General features: G+C 56.5%; 1 protein-coding gene across 11 annotated transcripts in view; it reads left to right on the top strand.

Moving 5' to 3' along the window:
- The window catches only part of PRDM16 (PR/SET domain 16), a 347520-nt gene that overhangs the window by 163856 nt on the left and 160003 nt on the right, over positions 1 to 23661 (top strand). For all 11 annotated transcript variants that reach the window (XM_070604854.1, XM_070604818.1, XM_070604796.1 and 8 more), the window contains one exon: positions 6811 to 6861. In XM_070604854.1, coding sequence (XP_070460955.1) covers positions 6811 to 6861 — 51 coding nt within the window. The remainder of the gene's footprint in view (positions 1 to 6810; positions 6862 to 23661) is intronic.

The raw sequence follows: 23661 nt of genomic DNA, 5'->3' as shown, positions 1-23661 counted from the left end.
GCTAAAAACGGTGTCCAAGGCGCCTTTCAAAAAAATCATTTCTGCAGCTCAAACATGGCCAAGCTGATTTTTTTTTAATGCAAAAAATAAATAAATATCACCCCGCTCCCAGTTGGGAGCTCAAGAGCTTGTGTCAACACCCCTGGAGCCTCTGCTGTGGGAGCCAGAGCGGGTCGGCCAGTGACTGACCGCCCGCCACGGTTCCTGTCGCAGCTGCCAATGGGACACGACCCAGCTCGGCTCCAGCTTGCACGGCCGCTGGCCTGGCAGAGGGGAGGGCCTGCTGGGGGTGAGGGGACCTGGCCGGGGTTCAGGTGCGAGTCTCGTCGGAAGGGTCGGTGTGTGGCTTCTTTCCGCCAGATGCAAGGCCCAAGGGCCGGCTGCTCCTCCAGAGCAGAAGCCCGGGATCCGGGCCAGTCGGAGCGCAGACTCTAACACTTCCAGGCTATCTGTCCTTTGCCCTGTGCTCCAACCCCCCATTTCCTGTCTGTAAAAGCCAAGGCAGGGTAGTAACAGCTCCCACCCGGCCGGGATTGCTGTGAGAAGCACCTTCGAGGCTCCTGGGACAGGCCCCCACACCTCGGGCTCCCAGAGAGACTGCCCGCTGCCGTCGCCATCCCGCCACCACCCGGCTGTGGCTGCTGTCACGACGTCGATGCAGCATTTACACCAAGGGAGGTGGCAGCCATGTTAGGACTGCGATTCGGACAGGAAATTAAGGATGAGAATGTTCTTGAAAAAGTCCGACTTCCCAGAAAGCAGGAAGCACCAGGGAGGCGGTGGCCTCCTTGCCGAGGAAGAGAGGAGCGTGGAACTTGGCTGTCCTGTGAGCGCCGATGGTCAGCTCGTCGGGCCCATTGCGAGGGCACGGCTTAAATCACTGCTAAGAGGGCAGGCCCTGTGAGTCCGCAGCAGCTGACCACAGAGCCACGTCCTGACCCCCCTGCTAGACTGTGTCCCCAGCAGGACTCCGAGCCCCTGGGGCCCTCAGTCTCCCCGAGGGCAGCAGAGTGAGGCTCAGAGCTGGGACAATGTGAGCCCCAGTGCTTCCCTGTGGCCACCCCACGCAGTGAGCTGTGCAGGCAGCCCAGAGCCTGCCCATGGCTGCTGCTTCGAGGGGAGGCCTCTTGGAATCAGTTTTTAGCCACTTCTAGACCCAGACTCACGTCTTTGGGCACAAACAAGCGACTTCAGCAATGGACAAGAGAGAAACAGGTCAGAGAGAGAGGTCTGAGCTCAAAGGCCAAGAACAAGAGGTCAGTGAACGAGAGCGTTTGGTGACCTCTTGGGCGGCAGGCCAGACTGGCGGGGCTTCACTCACATCTCCCTGGCTTTGGAAGCCGTGTGGCTGGGGCTCCGTCAGGGTTTCCTCCTGTTGGTGTGTTTTCAGATACTTTAATAACAGATTATTTTGAAGGGAGAGAAACCTTCTGAGATCCATTTGTGACACCGACCAGAAAGCTTAGCCCCCCTCGGGGGACATGCCAGAGCTCCGGAGCTGTGAGCTACGAGATGTCTGCGCGTGCGTCTGCTCTGCGCTGACTTTTTGGAGAACAGAGGGTATTTATTTTAAGAGTCAAAAAAGATGTTTTGACCAACCCCACTTAGCTCAGTGCTGGCACTGATACCCGCAAGAGAAGGGAAACGCCAGAGGGCAAACCTCGCTTTTCTGGCTAAAATGCTTAATCAAAACACACCTAATACTTTTGCCGGGTGCAGAGATGGGGCTGAGAGCAGCGACAGCCACTGCCAACAGCCGACCAGCCAGCGACGCGTGTGCTCAGGGCTCACCAGCAAAATAAAGAGGTTGTTCAGCAAAGCGGCTGCCTTGGCAGGGGAGAGGGCCGGGGGGGAGGCTCCAGAGGGGCTGCGTCCGGCGGGTGTTCACCGAGGTCAGCGGTGGGTGACCAGCAGAGGTAATGACGTGCATTCCTGCCAAGACAGGCTGTGAAACTGGGGCAGGCCAGAGAAGCTGCCGGAACAGGGCAGTTCTGGAACCGACTCAGACCTCCCTCTGTAGGAGGGCCCTCCTTTCTTCAAGGTCATCGGCAATGGCTTCCTCTGGGGGGGCACCACTCAGGTTGGGCTTAATGCCCCCACCTCTCTCTGCATCATGTGACTGGGTGGGGCTTGTCCTGGCCCCGTGTGGTCCTACAGCCAGGCTTCAGGGCACCCACACCCTGCGCATGACATGACGGGAGGGGAGGACCAGGCTCCAGGGAGCAGAGGAGACCCTGCCCCCAGCCCCGCCCTGCACGGATGCACTCCTTCCATCTGGCGTCTCTGGCTTGGTGTGTTGTGTGTAGCATCTTGACCTGTTAAGGACGGTGTGGTTTAAAGGTCCGTCTGTGTGTCCCCATCTGACCACAGGCTCCCAGGAGCCATCACCGGGCACTGATCTCGCCGGACTCTCCCTGATAGAAACAGGGGCCTGAAGTGGTGACACCAATGGATTTCCTGGGATGCTTCATCCCATTTGCCCACTGTCAGCCTCTCACGAAGGTGGTTCTTGCCACCCTCAGCCCTAGGCCTGTGAGACACAGTCGGGCCTGGACAGCAGCCAGCTGTGTTAAGGGACAGCAAAGATCTGGGAAAAAGGGGGTGTGGTGCTCACTCTGTGCCCCATCTTCCCAGTGTGGTTGAGTGACCGATCCTGGACCACGCACGGGGGTGCTGGCCAGCTCTCCTTGGAAAGTCTCTCATGCTGGTTTTGACCAAGGGTTTCTGGATGAATTAGGAGTGGTCCACGTGGTGCCTCAGATGCAGGTCAGGGAGCCTGTAGGAACCAGGCTGCAGAAAGGGCCACCGCGGGTTCCCCACCTCGGGGTCAGGGCCTGTGCCGTCCTCAGAGAGAGAGGCAGCCGTGTGCTGTCTGGAGCCCAGAGCAGGCAGGCCTCCAGCTGCCTCTCTCCCAAGGCTGGGCCTCCTGTCCCAGGACACTCTCCACGTCCCGCAGGCGCGGCTTAGCTTCAGTCCAGCAGCAGCATTAACTCCCTAGGGCTGTGAGACATGTTTCCAGGACGGCCTCCGGATCTTCAGAGGAGAATAAACCCACTCCTGCGCTTTCTGGCTGACCTCAAGCCCACCACTGGCCTGAGGGAACCCCGACCCCCCAAGGAAATAACCATCAGCCATATTCCCTGGGGACACTCCCCAGAGCTTACAGCCAAGGTGTATGTGATGTGCCTTGCAAACTTCAGAACCTGCTTGGTTATCACAGCTGCCCCCTCTCCATGAAGGGGTCATGGGGAGCGGGGAGAAAGGAAGGTCAGGGCCACCAAAAACCGAAGTGAAGACAGAGCTGACCAAAACGCAGCGGGAGTGGTGTGCACTCCAACAGAGGGGCCAGCAGGCAGAGGGTGGGCGGCTGCACCCTGGGGCCCAGCATGGAGTGTGTTGGAGACCGGAGGGCTCCGGAGGTAGGGATGCAGGGCTGAGGGGTCTCCCCTGGCTGGCCCTTCCTCAAAGTGATGGGGGGACTTCGCTGCTCTTGCCAAGTGCTCCGTGATCTGCACACTGGGACGGAGAGAGCTTGAAGCCCTGGCAACGCACCTTCTCCTCCTCCGGGAAGAGGAGGGGCCCGCCTGCCAGTGTCCAACCAGAGGCCAGCAAAGGCCCACTCCCAGGCAACACCCAGCACTCCCTGGCTCCAGGATGGGGGCGTGAGTGGCGAGGGTGTGCAGGCTCTAGCCCCTGGGCCTGCGAGGCGCGGTCCCATCAACGCCGGCGCCTGTGCAGGCGGCACTGACTTCTCTGGGGACGCCAGAGAGACAACAGTGTCTCCTTCAATGATGTGCTCCCAAGGCAGGCAGGGCCGGGAAGGCTTGGTTCTGGTTTCAGCCCCAGCCTTTGACTCACCACACAGTGCACAGACACTTCCAATGCTGGAGGAGGCTCGGTGACAGCACGAACTGCGGGGAGCACACCCAGCCATCCCCTTACTCTCGGGGAACCCCAGGGCCACCATGGGATGGGGGCACCCTTTCACCAGACCTGGGCCTCTGCCCTGGACTGGGGCCGGGGGCTGGAGCCAAACCAGGAGGCATTCCACCCGAGACAGCTCAGCACTTGGCCTCCGGCACCGCCTTGGGTGCCGCGGGCAGGTCACAGCCCCGAACCTCTCTCCTCTTCTAAAGGCGGTTTCACAGGGCGGCGGGAACCAATGCTGGTGTTCCCAGTCACTAAGTGCAAGGCCCACGTGGGAATGTGATCGCCAGGCCTGGCTGCAGCTGGAGAAGGCCAGGCTGTAAACTGTGCCTCAAAAAGAGTCACATGTACCCTTGACACGTTCACATGCCCTCTGGGGCTTTGCAAGGTGACCGGGTGTCCGTACAGGAGGCCCCTGCAGCCTCTTCCCTAGAAGGGACCCCAGCAGCGGCAGGGGACCAGAGTGGCCTCCGGCCTGGTTGAGGGGCCCAGGCTTCCTCCATGGCGGTTCCGTAGGGTAGGGGCTCCTTCGACTAACTCAGTGGGGTGAAAGGGGAATGTGAGGCGCAGGCACCACCAGGCCCCAGGTGGCCGCCTCCTGGTTTAGCTCCGCGTCTGCGCCTGAGTCACAGGGACAGGCTCTGGGCTCAAGCGGAGCTCCCAAGAAGGGAGGTCACTCCGGACAGGGGTGCCCCGCTCATGGTTTCATCCTGTGCCCTGGAGGCTGCGCTCCGTAGAAAAATTATGTTCTTCTCCTGGTTCGAGACCCCCCCCGCCCCCACAAGGGGCAGGGTGAGGAGGCCAGAGCTCTGCCCGGCTCAGGGGCCCCGTGACCCGAGCATGGAGCCCCCACTTCTGCACGATGCTCACGGTGGTCTCAGTCTCTGTGGGTGACCGCGTCCAGGGTGGGCCTGGGTGCCCTGCAGCAGGACCGCAGTCCGACTCTTTCCTCCAGGGCTCCGGGAGGCGGCCCCGGGATGGCCTCTCTGGTTTGGGGATTGGTGAGCACAGCCCTTTCCTGAAGCCGCAGACTTTTCTGAGATCCAGGCGGTCAGCCTCGCTCTCTCTCTCAGCATTGACCAAGCCTCTGGCCGGCCGTCTTGGCTCTGGATTCGGGGGTGAAAAGCAGACAGACAGGAGGGCAGTTAAGGCCTGCCCGCTGGCCGAGCTCAGCCCCCAGCATCTGAGGCTGCTCTCCCCAGGGCCTGCCCAGCCCCAGGCCCAGTGGGGACAGAGCATTCGGTGACCTGGTCTCTTGCTGATTCTCCTGGGGGGGACCTTCCCAGGGTCTCCGTTGGGGTGTTCACCTTTTTCTGTCTCAGTCTTTTTTTCCACTTATAGCCGCTTTCCAAACCACAATTTCAGAAAAGAGAAATATAAAATCCCCAATTGGTTAGAATTCTCAACATTTAAAAATACGACTTACTGTTATTACAGCTGAGCCCGGGCAGTTTCGTGAGCGTTTTGGAACGTGGCATCCTGGTCCTCTCGCCTGGCCTGCATGGGCATTGCGGGCACTCTGGGCCCCACGCTTGTAATTTGATAGGGCAATAGTAATTTTAAGGGAAGGGGAAATAAAAATGCCTGAATTTAACACCATTTCTCATTTTTTTTCAAATATTAGTTTCAATCTTGGTCTCTATTCTTATGGAAATGACATTCCAATTTATACATGTGACTCTGTGCGGCTCTTGTGACCCAGAAGGGAAAATCCCATTTATACAGCTAATTTGTCAGTTTGCTTAGCTTAGAAAGCGTCCTGGGGCCTGTCACTGAGATGCTGCCCCTCTCGGGAAGGGAACCTGGTGGTTTTTCAGAGGAGACGCCGGCCAGGCAAAACGCTAAGCTCCCCAGCACTGGGCTGGGGACAGCTCTAAGTCGAAACCGTCAGGCAGAAGAAAGACGCGGAATGGCTGGCACTTTCTCTCCTCATTGTCCCAAGCCTGTGTCCACCGGCAGAGGGAAGGGCAGGAGTGCCCGGCACTGCCCACAGCCCACTGCTGGAGGAGGGGTCGTCCAGGGCCAGCCCAGGGTGCGTCTGTGACAGTGGGCACCACTGCTTTTCTGCCTTAGCCTGATTCCCTCTGAGAAGCTTCCACCAAAAGTCATGGAGAAACATCCCACTCCCAGGAGTCCGGGACAAAGAGCAAGCTAAGATGCTGCCCCTCTGATCTGCCAAACAGGCAGGAGAGAGATGGCATCAGATCCCCTTTCCGAGGCCTCTAGTAGCAGTCAGGCCCTGCTGACCTCTGCCGACCTCTGCCCTCTGCCCTCTGCTCTTGCCTCCTCCACAGCGGCTCTCCTTGGGGCATGGCTTGACCAAGTCCCAGGACGAATCTGGTTGCTCCTCTGAGCTCTGCCTCCCCAGCTAGAGTGCAAGCCCCATTGGGCCAGACGGCACCTCCTCCTGCTCACCCGGCCTGGGCTGCCCACATACCGGCATCCTCCTGGATACAGTGCCTGGCTGCTGGTAGAACTCAGAGGAAACGGGAGAGTCGGTTCCACATTTCAGCATGTCCTCGTGCCCCATTGAACTGTTCCTAATAATATGTGCTGGCCTTGGGACCCCTCTGCAGGGGTCTGTGCCCAGTTCCTAAAGGACCAGGGTGAGCCACACAGATTGGCCCTGTCCCTGTAAGGACCCAGCTGCCTTTCCAAGGAGGTGACATCCCGGGGGTTCCTTACCGTTCTCAACAAACCGGGAGACACTTTCGGGATAAAGGACCCCGTTCTCAGCAGAGAGCTTTCTTGCCCCTGGAGAAGCCAGGAGGTCTCACCCTTACTGTTTCAGGAACACCTAGTGTGCCCCACGATTTATAGCCCCTGTAGCTTGAGAACGGTGTTTGATCAGAAACTAACAACCCCTTTCGAATTGTTTTGCAGCAAATGCTGACTGATGCGGAAGTGTCGACACAGGAGGGCTGCATCCAAAAGGTAGGCCAGCTGGTTCTGCGCCTTCTTGCGCGTCCCCATGGGTTCCTGTGCTAATGCGCATATAGGCGGTCATGGCGGGCCGGCGTCTTTCCATGAGTGATGTGTCGTCTGTGGCCCTAGGCTCGTGCACAGAACCGTGATCTCGACGTAATTAGGACGGATGCTTATTTTCATTCTGTAAGCAGGTAGGGGGTCACTTCACTGAACTGTTCTAATTCCCGAGAATGAGGAGAGCCCTGTACCTGAGGGAAGGCCTCAGGCCACGCAGATGCATGAAATTAAATAAACGCGGGCTGTGTTTATTTAACTATCTTCACTGGGTACTCACATGAAAAGAATATGGAGGGGAAAAGAAACACGATTGGCTGCAGATTCAACAAAGCCTTTTGCTGTCCTCAGCCTCAAAGAGGGCTCGGTGGGCACAGTGTTAAATAAGCGAACCATCGGGCGAGAGAGGGGGTGTCCGGTGGGCATCATCGGCCACTCGGCCGCTGTGATGGATGATGGCTGGCTGAGAAACGCTGCCGTTAAAAGATCCAGAGAGCCAACGAGGCCGCAAAAAACGTACATCCCCAGAGGAAAGCACAGGCGCACAGGTGGGCGCACAGCTGCGTGTGCACGCTGCAGGCTAGGCTGCCGGTGGAAGGGGTCAGATCCCATCCAGATCTCCAAAACCTGCAAGCCGTTCGTCAGCTGGAGCTCAGCTTCCATCGAGTTCTGGTCATCCCAGAATTGACACGTGCATACACAGACACACACATACAAACACACGATACACACACCAACACACACAAGCACACAGACACTCACACATGGTAGCCCATCTAGCATTTGGGGTTTCCCAGGAGATTTAGTGTTCTCTCCCTTAGCATCTTTGCTTCAAAGTCCCTGGGCAAAGCAGAGAGTTACATCCACACCTCCCGCACAGACGGCCTTGGTGCACGGCGCGGGTGTGGAGAGAGGAGTGGGTGCGGGGTGATCCAGCCCCTCTCGAGTGCTGAGCTCTTACTGCCACAGTCACAGAGTATGTGCTTGCGGGGTTCTGTCAACCGCTCGTGGGAGAGCCTGAAGCCGTGACTTGAGCTGAGCATTCGAGGTGGAGTAAAGGCCCCCTCCTCGGCTCTGAGGTGAACAGCTCTGCCACTTTACCAAGTTCTCTGCGAGCTCGGCTCGATGGTTAGAGCCGGGGCATCTGGGCAGTGTTCCATAACGGACAGGGGGTGGAGGACCTGCCATCTGGGCAGACCTATCTGTAAGGGACAGGCGACCTGCCCCATCTATCCAGGTTCAACCCCAGAGGCATTGATTTTGGAGAAAACGTTGCAGTGGGAGACCTCCTCTGACCCTGCGACGACCTCCTGAAGGACCTCTGGCAGGGGCGACCTTTTTACCTCGTTCATCCGCATAACTCACGGTCTGTGTCCGTCCCCAAGGGACTGTGGTCTGAGCAGACGCTGGGACAAGGTGTTGGCTCCCTGTCCCACTGCCCGGGGGTGGCCTGAGGCCTTCCTTCCTCCAAACGCTCTCATTGCGCCATGAGGTCAATCCCGACAGCACCCTTTCCCTTTTCCTGCCTCTCTGACTGAATTCGTGTTTCCTGAAAGAATGGAAGACCTTACGCAAGAGACCTTACACAGCTCTCCCGCTTCTCAAGGAATTGAGGTATTTTCACTTCCCACGAAAAGGCACCTACAGCCAACTCCAGCCTCAGCTCCTGGAGAGACCGTGAGAACGTCACTTGTCCCACTGCCACGTAACTGACCGTCTGGCAGGGCTGTCTCCGGACAACAGGGTGGCCTGGCAGAGGTCAGAGGCGGGATGAGTAGTCGGTTGCCGGGCCAGGGTACAAGGGTCCAGGCAGATGTCCGAAGGGTCAAGTGTGATGTTGAGGCTGTCAGAAGGCAAGTGCTGGATGCCTCAGAGCCAGAACGAGATGGGACGGGACAGGAACAAGGGTTGCGCGTCCTCTGTGCCCTGGGGCGGCGCTGTTTGCTGAGTGGCCTCTCTCATTTATAAACCGTGGGGTCACTGCACCTTGGCTAACGTGGCCCAGAGGTCCCTCCTGAGAGATGCTCACAGGATGGGTGCAAGGTGCCATGCAGCCAGGACCCGCTGACAACTGCCCAGCTTGGTGCAGGAGTCCCGTGGCATGCAGGCCCGTCGGAGAGGGACCAGGTTCCCTGTCCACACAGAATCGGAACAGACCTGACCCCCATGGTGGCCCGAGAGTCAGGGAGGCATTGGGCACCAGAGCCAGAGAAGACTTGGTGGCCCTCTATTTCGGAACAGGCCTGTGACTGCCAGCTCGGGCCCCTCCCTGCAGGCTCCCGTCTGAGGGGGCTGCCTGGAGGGGGCTTTGCCCACCCCTCCCGCACCCCTCCCCCCACTCTGGGAAGCTGCCGCAGGGCCCTCCACTGTCCACTGAATCCCAGGATTTTTCCATTCCGCACCAAACTTAGACATCATGGACATCCAGGGTGTGCGAGTGTGAGCGGATGGGTGCCCAAGCTCACGCCGGTGGGATGGCTACAAACCTACACCTGGTGTTTAGAGCTGGACCCATCCGGTCATGTCGCTCCAGGAGGGACCAAGGGAGGAGGCTGGACTGAGAGAGAGACCTGAGCTAAAACGCGGAGGCAAATGGCTCCTAGAGGGGCCGGAAAGACAAGGAAACACAGTGTTTGTTTGACCTTCTTCCCAAACGGAAGGTCCCACCTGACGAATAGATGTGCTCCTCACAGCTGTGGCTGTATGTATGTTTATCACATAACTCCACATGCCTCAGTGTGCTAGTTTACAGACTAACGTAGTGGATTCCTTGGTAATGGGACTTAGACTCCAGTTTATCAGTTTTCAGTCTGGGATTTTTGTGTCTGGCTGAACAGGGCCTCTCCTCCCCAAAGACATGCACATTTGGGAGCCTTAAAAATATGATGGGGCGCTGTGCGGCCTTGGGTCGGTCAGTTGACATCTCCAAGCTTCAGTTATCCATCTTTAGGACGATTATACCTCCTGTTCTTTATCTGCATCAGTGAAAGGTAACGACCGGTAATTAATATAGTCAGTGGCTTGACACACAGATGCAGGAAAGGCGGTATTTTGTGGGTGGCGGCAGTCACACAATCTCAGCACTAGAGAGCCAGGCCACCGAAGGGGCTGGAAGAACCCATTAGTTCAGAGTGTACCGCCGAGGCTGCCCGGGCCCCGGGAGGCTGGCGGCGCCCACACCCGCCTGCAGCGCGGCGGGGTCTGCGGTGCGGGGCGGGGCTCCCGTCGGAGTGACAGTGGCTGCAGCCTGTGAGCAGCGTCAGCATTGGCCCCGCCTCCAGAGGGGGCGGAGCCATTCCTGGTTTGGCGGGCGGCCCCGCCCCTGGGTACCCTCCATAGCGCCTCCCCGCCTGCGCCCCTCTGTTCGGTCCTCTCCATCCCTCGCGTCCCAGTCTCGCGCGTCCCTTGGTCTCCTCCGTCCCCCCAAGTCTGCCGTGTGCCCCCTGCGGTCTCCTGCGTCCGTCTCCATCCCTCTCATCCCCAAATTCTTGCATCCTCCTCCGTCTCCCACTGCCCCCTGTCCCCAGGGCGCCTCCTCGGGCCGCGCAGCCCGGAGGTTTGGTGCTGATGAGACTCAGGCCCGTGCTCGCCCCGGCCCGGTGCCCTCGCATCCTCGCGCCCGCCCCGGTGTGCGGCCAGGGCGCGTCTCCCGCGCTTGCCCCAAAGTCACTTTGGCCGCAGGTCGGGCTGTGTCGGCTTTTCTAGCGGCGGTGCCGGGACCTCTGGGACTGCTCCCTCTGGCCGAGTCTGTTTAGCCTCTGTTTACTTAGAGGGAAGCCCCGGGCTCCGGGAGAGCAAACAGCTGCGGGAGATAATCTAGCTGTTGTCCATCCATCACCCGGGTCGCCCGGCTCCCTGGAGAGCCCGCCAGAGTCTGTAATAAAAAGGCCGGGCGAAGAGGCTTTGGGGACGAATAAAGAGCCGTGTTAAGGGCCCGCTGAAAATGGATGGAAGACATTATTAAGGCTCAATGGCCGTCTTATCAAAATCCAATAGGATAGACATTTGGCAAAAGGCTTAAATTTATTCTTTGACTTTCTGGAAGGCTTGAATTTATCCGTTAACAAGAGTGTAGTCCACCCGGGGAGATGGTATCAGCTAAAAAGAATTTTGATTCAATCTCATTGGTGATATGAAAAGGGGAAACACAAGGCCCCCAACAGCCTTCCCTTTGTCCCACTTTATCTTGTTTTCTTTGACCATCTTGAAAAGGAAGGACGAGTTAATACGGTACAACGGGGGAGAAAATGCGTACAAAGGGAAGTGACCTTTTTCTTTATTTTTATTTTTCTTCTCTTCCCCTTGTCCACTGCCCCCCCCCGCCCCCCAAAAAATAAGTAAATCGGGAATTTGCATCAGTAGGGCTAGGACGGAGCACTGACAAAGTGCCTCTCCCGAAGCTTGGAAGACTAGCCACCCCAGCCAGTGCGCTCGGGGACGGGTGGGGAGGGCCGAGGCTTAGAAGGAGAGTCAAAAATAAATGGAGCTAATAAAGTCCTACGGCTGGAAGAGGGAAGGTGATGGGTCCATAAATCTCTCCCCGTTATTACGTACAAAATGCTACAGGTCATAAAAGTCATCTGATAGCCCAGGCTGGCATTGTCCAAACAGGGTGATTGATTGATAATGATGATAATTTGTGAAATGATTATTTGGATGTTAGGAGTGTGGCCTGTCCCACTGGGCGGCCGTGTGTGGACGTTTCCACAGCCTTGCCCGTGCGGAATGCCTCTGCTAACGGGCTCAGAGGTCTCCTGGGTCCCTCCCAGGAGGACCTGGGGGCTAGTGAAGGAGGACTCCGGAGCCTGGAAGGAGAGCTCAGGGAGCACTGGGAAGCTGGGAGTGGAGCCGGACAGGCCGCTGCTAAGTGTCTTTTGTGCAGCAATTACGTGAGAAGGCCACACACCCCGAGGTCTAAGCCGTGACTTGGCAGTTGGCGGCTGGTTCTTGGCCTTGCTGGGCCATGTCAGCTCAGCACAGCGCTGTGCGGCCAGGTGTTTGTGCTCAGTGTCGCGTTAGTGGTTTATTTCGTTTGCATTGTTCTTCTCTTGGAGGAAGCAGAGGTATTTTCCCAGTGGCTGAGGGGTTCGGGGGTGCAGAGAGAGAAAGGGATGCGGCTGGAAGGAGATGGGGAGACCCGGAAACACCGAAGCCCCCGACTGCGGTGCTGATGTGCGCCGCTGGGCTCCGCTGGTCCGACTGGGACCAGAGTAAGCTGGGCTCTCCCTGCTGCGCTTTGCCTGTGCTGGCCAGGTTCCGTTTTAGAAATCCTTTTCTCTTTCCTCTTTCTCTCCCAGCCAGCAACACTCAGGAGCCCCCAAAGCAGGTGCCCCCACTCAACTGCAGTTTACCTACGAATGCACTTTCTTACAAAAAAAAATCACAGCGGAGCCCCAAGCCCGAAGAACCCCGCAATCGCAATTATTAATTTGCATGTGGGATCAGTTATGTCTTTATGAAATCAAAGTGTGTTTAGCTGCCACAGAGACAGCCCCGAGTTGATTTTGATAATCTCGGGCTGAATAGACTGGCTTCGTCGCAGTAAGCCCGGGACAAAAGGCTGGACAGTGGCTGAAAGCCCTTTGACGACGCGTCTCTCTCCTTTGTTCGGGAGTCGCTGATAAAAGAGCCGGGAGTCCATTAATTCAGTGAATGAACATATAGTAAAGTCAGTCCCCTCTTGAGAACAATAATGTTGAGGTCAGCTTCGGTTGCCATGGAAACTAAGTACTCCTAAGAAGTTTGCATCCTTGATTTTGCTGAATCAAAGGCCGCAAAGCGGAGAGGTGTAATGGGGCCAAGATGCAGACCGTCGGAAGGGGCCGCCTCCGCTGGTCTCCTTCTTGAGACAGTTCTGGGCCAGTGGCCCCAAGGACCCTCCGCCTCCCTGGGGACGACCTGTGTCTGGCTCCTTGCCCCTCCCCCTCCCGGGAGGCCTCCGTTTTCACAACTGTTGACACTTATCTGAAGAGGCAGCTTGGGCGTGACTTTGGTGGCTCTGGTGCCCGGGGGCAGAAAATCAGGCTGGGAGGGGCCGCAGCCGGGAAGCTCCGGTTGCCTCCTCCGTGGCTGCCCCAAGTGGACTCTGACCACCTCTCGGCATCTGAACTTGCCCCCCTGGGCGGGGGCGGGGGTGGGGTGGGGCGGTGGCACTGTGGCCCCTTCCCCCACAGATAAGGGTGATTAATGGGCTGGTTGTGTTTCTGAGGGTGAGTTATGGGCGGCTCCAGCTGGGTGATGACGTTATAAATGTCACCTTTTTGCATTTTGTCCCCCTCTAAATTGAGTTGATTGCACTTCCCCCCACCCCAAAATAAGAATCTCTGAAATCTGCTTAAACCATCAGATGAGGCTGGGGAGAGGTGCAGGTAATTAATTTCCTTCGCAGTAATTTATTACCTGCTACGGGACCTGTGTCTGAGAGGCCTCGTCTCAGCTCCACCGGCCCTCACCTGGGGATGCGAGGGCTCCAAGCAGGCCGGAGGGGCGTGGTTCGGACAGACCTGGCCCAAGCCCAGGGGTCCCATGGCGGGGGAGTGGCCAGAGGAATGAGAATTTAATTTTTCCTCTCTTTTTGCTAGTGAGAAAGCGATGAACTGGGTTTTCTCTCTGGCCCTGGAGGGTCCCTCATGAAGGGCTTCCTGGCTATAGCCTGGGACACAGGTCCTCGAGGAGGGAGCCGGCAGGCAGCCCCTGGCAGGTGTGTGAGAGCAGGTGACTTGGGGACCCCTCTCTGAGGCCAGGCCCACTTCCACCCCTCTGCTGAGATTTTTCTGCCCAAATTTAAATCTCAGGGGCAGATAAAACATCACCAGTTTCAAAGGACACACTCAACACTTGAAAATGCGCATTACCCTGGAAAGTAGGTGAAAGGACTGTCTCCTTTCTGCTGGACGCCCAGGGAGGCTGGGCCGGGTCTGTCCCACCCCCACCCCACCCTTTGAACATGGCTCTGCCCTGGACATCGTGGCCCCAGGCCTTGAACCTGGATGCTCTGCGTTTCCATTTCCTCCTCTGCAAACTGGAGATAATCAGTACTGAGCACCCTGCACGGGCATTAAGTTCGGTAACAAGATAGCGTTGGACGCAGTGCGGGGCTCTGGGGCCTGCTGAATGGACCTTAGGGCCTGCGGCTGCTGTTGCTGACTAGGGGTAAGGGGGCTGGTGAGGCCTTGAGTGTCAGGACACCTGCCTCCGAGGCGTCGTCATCACACTGCAGGGGTCAGAGTTCACAAGGACGCACAGACACCTCAGGGTGCTGGGGCGGCCCTTGCAGGAGGGCGCTGGGAGAGGCGGCTGGGAGCAGGATGCTCGCTGGCCCCGGGTAATGAAGCGGATTTATTATCTACATTACCGGCTTTATAGGAGCCAGATGGTGGTGTCAATAAACTCAGTAATCTTCAGGTGGATACAATAGTGAGTTAATTAAATCGTGCCGCACTATTAGGAGAGAAAAATACATCCGCTCTGGGCCTATCCAGTGTCTCCCGCCTTAAATGCACAGATACACACCTCGGCGAAGTTGGGCGTCATTGGTTTGGGTGGGGCATCGTCTCCTCCCAGCACAACCTCTGCTTTCAAAGGGGAAGACCGCAGGGGTCCCCTCGGCTCTAAGGGCCCTGCAGGGTCTCCTTAGTGGGATTATTATGATTGTGAATATAATGCCGACATCTGCTTTTACACAAACATACTGTCAAGGTGGCCTGTCCGTCTCCAGGGAAAAAGGCAGCAGTGTGAGTAGGGGCTCTGGACCCTGGGGCATGAGTGGGGCCCTCCAACAGCCTGGTCACTTCGAGCTGTGCCCCCTCTCTCTGGGGGCGCAGGTCGAGCGCCCCAGGCCTCCAGGGAGGGCCAGCCTCCCGAGGTCCCCTCGTGCCTCAGATGGTGTCCCGCGTAGAGGTCTTGGGGGCCCAGGCTGTGCAGCTGCTCCCCTCAGAGCCCAGGGGCCCACACCTGCTGTGGGCACGCAGTTTCCAGGTGGGACCCTGGGCAGGCCCTTGGTCCTGAGAGTAGGGAGCAGAACCTTCCGTCACTTCCCAGGTCTGCCTGGAGCTTCTGGAAGCCGCCTGCTTGCAGCGCCTCACCTCCCAGCTGCATATGGGGGTCTCCGAGGCCTGCCTGGTGAGTGGGAACTCTCGGAGGAGGCAGGGCCCCTCAGGGAAGGCTGTGTCCTCCCCATGCTGTGTAAGAAGACACCTGCTGCCAGAAGGAGCGAGTGGGCGCCTGCCCCAGCCTGGGGACGGGCAGATCCATCAGCATCCCAGCTCGCCTTCCACGCACCGACCCCTCTGAGGTGCAGCACTGGCTTCCTGCATCAGACGCTGACACCACAGGGGTGGTATGATGGGGGTCCCCGGTGGGGCCAGGCAGCAGCAGGCACCCCACCTCCAGCCTCTGCCCTGCTCCGACAGCACCTTCTAGGTCGTGCTGCTGTGGGGCTGACCATGCCACCCTGTGCTTAGGCTTGGGGGCCGGGACGGGTGTGAGGGGGGAGGCAGGAGAGCAGACAGGTGCACGGGGTCGAGGAGAAGTGGCATTGGGCCATGCCTGCCCCTGGCGAGCCTGTCCTCTACAGAGCACAGCCCTGTGGGCCAGGCACTGCAAACCCGCTTGCTGCTGCTGTACTTATTATTATTATTGATGTTGTCATTGTTGTTTATAGAATGCTTGCGTTACACCAGCAACTTTATGCGCATCAACTCATTTACCCCAGTCACCTCATACGAGTATTGCTATCCCCACCTCTCTGTGTAGGAGACTAAGGCACGGAGAGTTTAGGTGACTTGCCTGAGGCCATACGATTCCGTGGCATGGCAGCCTCTCTGATGAATATAATCTATTGTATATAATATATATATGTATGATACCCACAATAACCATTCAGAATAGCTACTATGAATCTATCAATCATACATAGTAGGAAATTAAAATTCAGAGAGACAAAGACACTTGCCTGAGGTCACGTAGCTAGCAAAGAGCAGAATTGGGATTTCAAATAATAAAGTTTGTTTCTGGAGCACAAGTGCTGTGCTGGTGCGTCTCCATCTGTAACTGCATCTGGCTGGAGGGAAGCTCACAAACTTCAGGAGAGAATGTGTCACAAGGAGAGTACATTTGGAGAAGGACTCTGCAGATCAAAGAAAGGGTCAAAGGTGAACTGAAAAAGCCATTCCGTGCTTCTCTTTTCCTGCCGGAAAATGAAAGGATATCAGCCAAGAAATAAATCGCATGTGTAAGTGACATTTGGTGTCATGGCCCTTTGAACGGCTTCAAGTGCAGCCGGCAGGACTCCAAAGCAAGTGCTCTTGAGTGCTGTGCTCCCCTGTCTGCCTGCTGTCTGCTCTCAGACACAGAGCCGGAGCGAATCTGGACACTCCAGGAATCGAGTTCAGAGTACGCTGAACTGTGGATACAGTTGAGTTCAGAGAAAGGCAGGACTGGATTGGCCTGGAGTAATTGGAAGTAGGTGTATCGGTCAGCTGTTGCCACAATAATGCTGTGTAACAAACACTACCAGCTCTTAAACAAGACTCTCTGATTCTCCCTCACACGAGTGTGAGTTGTCTGATCTAGGCTGGGCTCAGCGGGGCTTGGGTCCGAGCTGATGGTTGGGTCCGGTTGGCTCTGAACAGTCTGTCGTCCTCCTTGGACCACTGGGCTGTCTGGGGCGTGAGGTTTCTGTGGTGAGGGCAGAAGAAGCAGGAGAAGGCATGCAATCATTTAGGCCTCGGCTCAAAGGGGTACACTGTTGCTGTTGCCCACATCAGCCACTGCTGACCGTGTGGCCACTGCCAACCTCATGGGGTGGGAAAATGAGCTCTGGCTCTCCCGGGAGGGATGGGGTCCTGTGGCAGAGGGGATGGAGGTGGGGACAGTAATGCAGTCTACTGCAGCAGGCTTCCTGGAGGAGGTGGCACTGGAGCTGACACATGGCCGGATCCCAGGTGGCAAGCTAAAGTGGGAGAATCACTTGAGGTGTGTGATAGAGAATGGAGCTCGTGGGAAGGCAAGGAAAGTGCGAGCATAGAGGAAAAAAGGAGGATAACATAAAAATACAGGCCCTCCCTCTTGCAGCCGTGTCTAGCGGGCGCAGCTTCCCCAGCCTCACCCATTTCCATCGATGTGCCCTTGAGAATGACCCTCTCCTCCTTGGAGGGAGGCTCTGATCTTTGGTTGACAGTTGCCAGGGACAGGCGGTGCCAGGTGGGTCGTGGGAGGTGTCCTGGTTCCTTTGTTGGGCAGGATTCGGGAGACCCTGCATCCGGGATGAGACTGAAGAATGGCCCGGGGCAGCCCTTCCTTTGGGTGACGGGTAGTGAGGTGGCCCAGGACAGTGGAGGAGGGCCAGGCTTGAGGAGGGCGAAGCCACCCAGCCCAACCTCTAGCACTTTTTAGGGCTTTGCTCTCAGGCCACAGAAGAAAATGGAGGAAACTTAAATACACGTTATTAAGTGAAAGAACAATTGTTCATCTGAAAGGCTATACAACTCCGTCTGATGCCAACTACGACATCCTGGAAAAGGCAAAACGATGAAGAAAGTGAAAAGATCAGTGGTTATGGGGGGTGGGGCATGGATGAATAGGCGGGGAGCAGAGGATTGTCAGGGCAGTGCGGATACTCTGTATGATGGTACAATGGTGGACACCTGACCTGACACATTTGTCCAAACCCATAGAAGGCAGACCACCGAGAGTGACCCCGACATCAGGTGTGGAGTTCAGTTAGTGATGGCGTATCGATACTGGCTCATCAGTTGTAACAAACGAGCGCACTAATGCGGGATGTTAATAATGGGAGAAACCGGGAGGGCGGCGGGGAGAGAGGGCATGCATGGGAGCTCTACTTCTCACTTATTTTTCTGTAAACCTGAAACTGCTCTAAAAAATAAAGGCTATCAATTTTCTTAAAAGATGGTTTTCAAAAAGTGGCATATCGCATGCACGTGTACACTCCTTATAATAAAATACGCATGTGAGGGCATACATATATGAAAAGATTGGAAGGAAGTGTACAGAAATAATAATGTCACTTTGCTGTGATATAAGGGATGATTTTTTTAAATTAATGTCTCTGTGTGGTATTTTGGTCATGACGTATATTGACTTACATGAAGTGCTGGACGCTGCCTGGCAGATCACTGGCTGGAAGCGCGGAAGAGCTGAACGCTGCAGTGGGAATGGCCAGGCCACGAGAGAGCCGTGTTTGTTAGATTACAAACTCCATGTGGTCCAGGTAGCCCCATCCTACTTTCATGTGGACGCCCACTGTGCTGTCCACCCGGACATCTGGCTCTGCTTCCGGGACGAGGAGGAGGGGTCTTCTGCCCACCTGTGGGTGGATGAGCCGCCAGGCCAGTGGCGGTGAGGGACGCAGGCCCCGTCACCTCTAGGCTTAGCAGCTGGTTGCCAGTGAGACTACCCTCCAGAGCTCTCTGCCCTCCAAGCAGCAGCCAGAAAGTTCTGGATAGACCCCAGGTGATTTCCGTAATCAGAGCCACCTTGTGAATCACACCAGACTTGCAGGAGAAATACGACTTTTCTTCAGGCTTCCCAGTTTTGGAGGCTGTTTGTGGTTACAGCGGGACCTCACTCACCAGGACTGATTCGCTTTCGGGGTGTGCCTGGTGATCTGCCCAGTTCTGAAAAGTCACAAAACGCCCTCCATTCATTCATTCACTCACTGTTCGACGAATATTCACCAAGCACCTACTGTGTGCGGGACGCTGTCCCAGGTGCTGGAGGCACGAGGTTGAATTCCACCAGGTCTCTGCCCGACCACCCGCGGTTCGGGCTCTTCTGAGACCCAGGTCACCCGCGCGGTGGCCTGCACAGCCTTTGTTCTCGTGCCCCTGGTCCCCTGGGGATGCCTCGCTGCAACGCTCCTGCCAGTTTCTGCTCCTCCTCGTGGGATGAGCTTCCAAGAGCCTCTTGGGCTGGTTGCTCTGCTCACTCCAGGCAGAAATGCCCCGTCTTGCCATGTGGGCTTGGCCCCGTCCCTGCAGGTTGGCGATTCGAAGGAGGCATTTTTCTGGACAATTCCTCCTTTTCATCCCCTATGACTTACAGGGGGAAAGTGTGAGGATAACAAATTGATTTTGGCCAGAAAGGGTGGGATTCTTAATTTAACAGATTCAGTGTGAGTGTACCGCTTTCTTACTTAATAATATTTCCCTCTTTGAATAATGCGCTCCTTCAGCACCAGCCTCTCTGTATGCCAACGGGACTCATTAGTCCACCTGACACCCACCTCCATCAGCCAGGGCTGCGTCGGTGAACGGTTTCTTCTTACCCAGTTAACAAGATGTTTCTCCAGTATAGTGTTGATAAATTAAGTAATAAAAGGCAAGACTTATTATTTTATGTTGGAACCTTGCCTCTGTTATTTCTGAGCAATGGCCAAGATTCAGAGTATTAGCCGCAGAAATGTTTGCGTTGCCAGGGATGGAAAATTATCACATGAAAAGAGTCTGATGTGTTCATCACGGATCAGCTGAGAACAAGGGGAGAGATTCAAAGGCTCTAAGAAACAATCGCTGTCATAAAAACCAGCTTCTCCAGACTCGGCTAGGCGTGAAGGGGACGTTGTCAGTGTTTCCTTGAGGACACCATGTGTGCCACAACCAGGCCAGCACTTTCTTCTTGCCTCCCAGACCTGAGGCGCTGGGTTCCCAAGGCCCCGAAAGGGCAGATAATTATCGGAAGAGAATCTGAAGCGTGGGCACCCCAGAGAGCTGCAAAAATAAAATGAGGGGGAGGCATTTTGAGTACATTTCCTCCCTTTGTATTTCTGTTTTGGACGAGAAGTGCAGAGGCAGGAGCTCAGGGAGCTCAGCCCTCAGGGAGGCCTGGCATGGCGGCCGCCCTGGCTAGGGGAGGCTGGAGGGACCAGGGGCATCTTTGTCCCGTGTCTGCCCACGTGCAGCCCTCCAGGAGGCAGAACCCACCCGGGGAGACCAGTGTCTCTCCCCACTCACCCAGGTCAACGCAGGCACTGGCCGGAAGGTCCCAGGATAGGGGTTTACATGAGGTGCCACGATGCGGGGAGGGCAGTGCCAGTGCCGAGGGCACGATGACTGTGTGTTTTGTGTGCAGTCAGGCCATGTTAGGCCAGGACCCAGGGAGGCAGAGGCCACATCTGCAAGCTCCCTGCCATGTCCCCAAGCCTGGCGGAGGTGTCGGGCTTAGGTCCCATCCGGCGGGTGCTGGGGGCCTCACGGCAGCCCTGTGAAGCAGCTGCTCTTCTCCCCTGGGGTTCGGACAGGTGAACCCACCCACCTAAGGTCCTGCAGACAGTAAGTGACAAACTTGGCCCTCGGAAAACACCCCAGACCAGGCTCTTAGACGGGAGGCCGTGTCCTGGGGGCCCCTGCAAGGCATTTTGCAGGATGGCCAGCCAGCTCACCCTCCGCGGTCCTCTACTTTTCCAGGTGTTTGAAGGGGAAGTGTGTGCTCCCCAGAACCAGGCGCCTCCCCTGGGCCTGGGCTAGCGCCCACCACCTCTCCAGCTGGGTTTCACTGGTTGTCTGGCTGTGTCCCGTCTTGCCTCCCATTAGCACAGCAAATGCTACCCATGTGTCCCTTATTAAAAGCCCAGGGTTTTTCTTTCATGATCACCTTTTGGCTCTAAAAGTGTCACTAAAATGGTCCTCAAGACCTCGCCCTTCTTTGGGCCCCTGGTTTCCCAACATGACACATCATTTGCCTCCTTGGCCGTCCTCCATGATGCGGTGGGCGGGGAACTTTGTGTCTCCCCGGCACTCCCCTCACGGCCCCCATTCTGCATCCTCACTCTCAAGGGGAGACTCTCTCTCCTCTTCAAATGGGATAAAACAGCCTTGGCTGCATGAACCTGGCAAGGGCCCTGCCCCACCGCATCCAGGGGAGCGCTTCCTGAGCGTCCCCGATTCCTGTGGCTCTGAGGGCTGGGCCCCGCACACAGCTTCAGAGGATTCGGGGGCCTGCTCAGCCGTAACCCCACAGGCTGCCTCTCCACTTGGCCTCCTCTGAGCCGCTCCAGCAGCCCCTGAAGGCCCGTCTGCACCACTTCCTGCGGACCCGGGAGATCTGGTGTAGGAAAGGGCTGCTTGGAGGCAGAAGACTCTGTCCCAGGACTTCTTTATCCTCAGGTACCTTGATTTCCTCATCTGTAAAATGGAGATAATAGTAGCTCCTGCCTCAAAGTTGCAGCTAGTGATTGCATGAGTTACAATGCATAAGGGACCCTTAAAATAGCACCTGGCACATGCTTGGGGCTCACAGTGAGACCAAGGTGATGGTGGTGATGGTGGTGATGATGGTGATGATGGTGATGATGGTGATGATGATGATGGTGGTGATGGTAATGATGGTGGTGATGATGGTGGCAATGGTGATGGTGGTGATGGTGATGATGATGGTGATGATGGTGATGGTGGTGATGATGGTGGTGAAGGTGGTGATGGTGATGATGATGGTGATGGTGGTAATGGTGATGATGATGGTTGTGGTGATGGTGATGGTGATGGTGGTGATGGTGATGATGATGATGGTTGTGGTGATGGTGATGTTGATGATGGTTGTGGTGATGGTGGTGATGGTGGTGATGGTGATGGTGGTAATGGTGATGATGATGGTGATGGTGGTAATGGTGATGATGATGATGGTGGTGATGATGATGATGGTTATGGTGATGGTGATGATGGTGGTGATGATGGCAATGGTGACAATGATAATGTTGGCAATGATGATAGTGATGGTGATAAGCCCTGGGGGTCCCATTCCCATTACATGGGGAACTGAAGAGCCCAGGAGAGGACGTCCACAGATGGGTCAGAACACCACAGGAACTCCAGTCTTGGCTCCACCATCAACTGGTGTGACCTGGGGCAAGTCACTTAACCTCTCGGGGCCTTGGTTTCCGACCTGGCAACACAGGGCAGACAGTCTGTCCCCCACTCCAGTTCCTGGTCTGGGAGGACCCTGGAGATAAGGCCCAGAGCCGCCCGGTGGCCAACACCTCACAAACATGAGGCTGCACTAAAAGAAAAAACAACAGGAAGAGACGGAAAGAAAACTCATAAATGTCCCTCACCGCTGGCCCTCTGAGATGACCTCTCACACAGAGAAGCAGGCCTTGGGGAGTTAATAAGAAATACAGGACTTCCTGCGAGATAGCAAGTGAATTGTGAGCCGCGAATTACTTTTTTCCTTTGAAAAATGATGTAGTCAGGTCAAAATATTTTTGCATTTCAAACACTTGAGTTCCTTTGTCCTTGGGGCTGACATGACTTGGTTTCCATGCAGCCTCACAATGCGTGGAAACATCTTTTAACTGCCAGACGGCCCTTCCGATAAGCCCGCCAATTCATAATGTGAGTCTGGAAAGCTGGAGGAGGTGAGAAAGCAGGGCCTTTGCAAAATCTGTTTGCACAGCAGCAAGAGGCCTTTTGCTCCCTCTGGTAAACAGGGCCCGGAGTGCAGGCTATTGAGCGCGGGGGGCCTGGGTGGGGGACTGGTACACATGACATGACAGCCGCCTGCCCACCCACACTCTGCACCCAGCCAGACCTGCCCAGGCGCCTCTGGAGCCAGACTCCCAGGTGATGCGTCTGCCCCTCCAGTGACACGGTGGGGGCTCGGTTCTGTGACAGCGTGGGCTGCCTGTCACCGAGGCAGAGTCTGAGAGAACTGGCATCTCCTTCATAGCCTGTCTCACCCTCCACCCTGGTCCCAGCTCAGAAATGTCCCCCGTGGGGCGGGTTTGCCCAGCTGATGGTGGGTCTGGGCTGCGGCCTGCTTGGCTCCTTGGTCAAAGGGGGCCCGTTCAGCTGCTGTTCTGGGCCACAAGGTGGCAGGATAGAAGGGACAGTGCTATAGACCCCTGTGACCCCTTCCCTTTCCAAGCCACATGCCCTGCTGCCCGGAAGCTGAAGGGAAGGCTCCCCTGCAGGTGTTCTCTTGGGGGAAAGACTGAGAATGAATCTGCTCACCTATGTGGCTGTTTCTTCGGGCACTTGCACCAGCTGCAGAGCTACAGAGCTGTAAGGGAAGAGGCTGGCTGTGGGGCCACACCCTAGATCAATCAGTGCCCGTTCTACAGGTGAGGAAGTGAGGCACAGGGAGGCTAAGTAACCTGCCCGGTGTCACACAGCTGTGAGAGGTAGAGCCACAGTTTGAACCCAGCTTGTCTGGCTCTGTCCTCTTAGCAATATGACGTGATGCTTCTCAACAAGTGTCTGTTTGCTCAACAAATATGCGTTTGCTGACCCAGGTGGGCCCCTAGACCCTGAAGACCCAGGGTTCCCTTCTTCTTCCATGAGACTCAATGTTATTCTGTTAGCACGTGGGAATCGGGGGGTCTTGCAAGGCGCTGACAGTTCATGGAATCAGAGGTGACGTGGATCCGCATGGCGTGGTTCTGAGCCTCCCCGGGTGCCCCGCCCCCATCTGTCTCCACTCCTGGGCACGAGCCGCTCCTGACCACGCTGTCCCCAAAAGCGGGTCATAAGCTGGAGGCTAACCTCCCTGCCGAGGGCTCACGAAAGGAGCAGAGCTTGACAAGAGCCACAGAGACAAGTCCCACGGACACATGTGCTCTCCGGGGCGCAGCAATTCAGTGAAGCCCTAAAGTGATAATGACGGCCCCATAATAATAATGATGATGTAACAGATACCAGAGTGCACTGGGCTTGGTCCTGTGTCAAGGGCCGCTCAGTGGGAAGTTGGCCTCACTGGGGCTCCGTGGGCTACGGCCGCCGAGTTGTTGGCGAGGCG

Source organism: Equus przewalskii, chromosome 2 (assembly GCF_037783145.1).
Source record: "Equus przewalskii isolate Varuska chromosome 2, EquPr2, whole genome shotgun sequence".
NCBI classification, from domain to species: Eukaryota; Metazoa; Chordata; class Mammalia; order Perissodactyla; family Equidae; genus Equus; species Equus przewalskii.
This window is presented reverse-complemented; position numbering and strand designations above follow the sequence as displayed.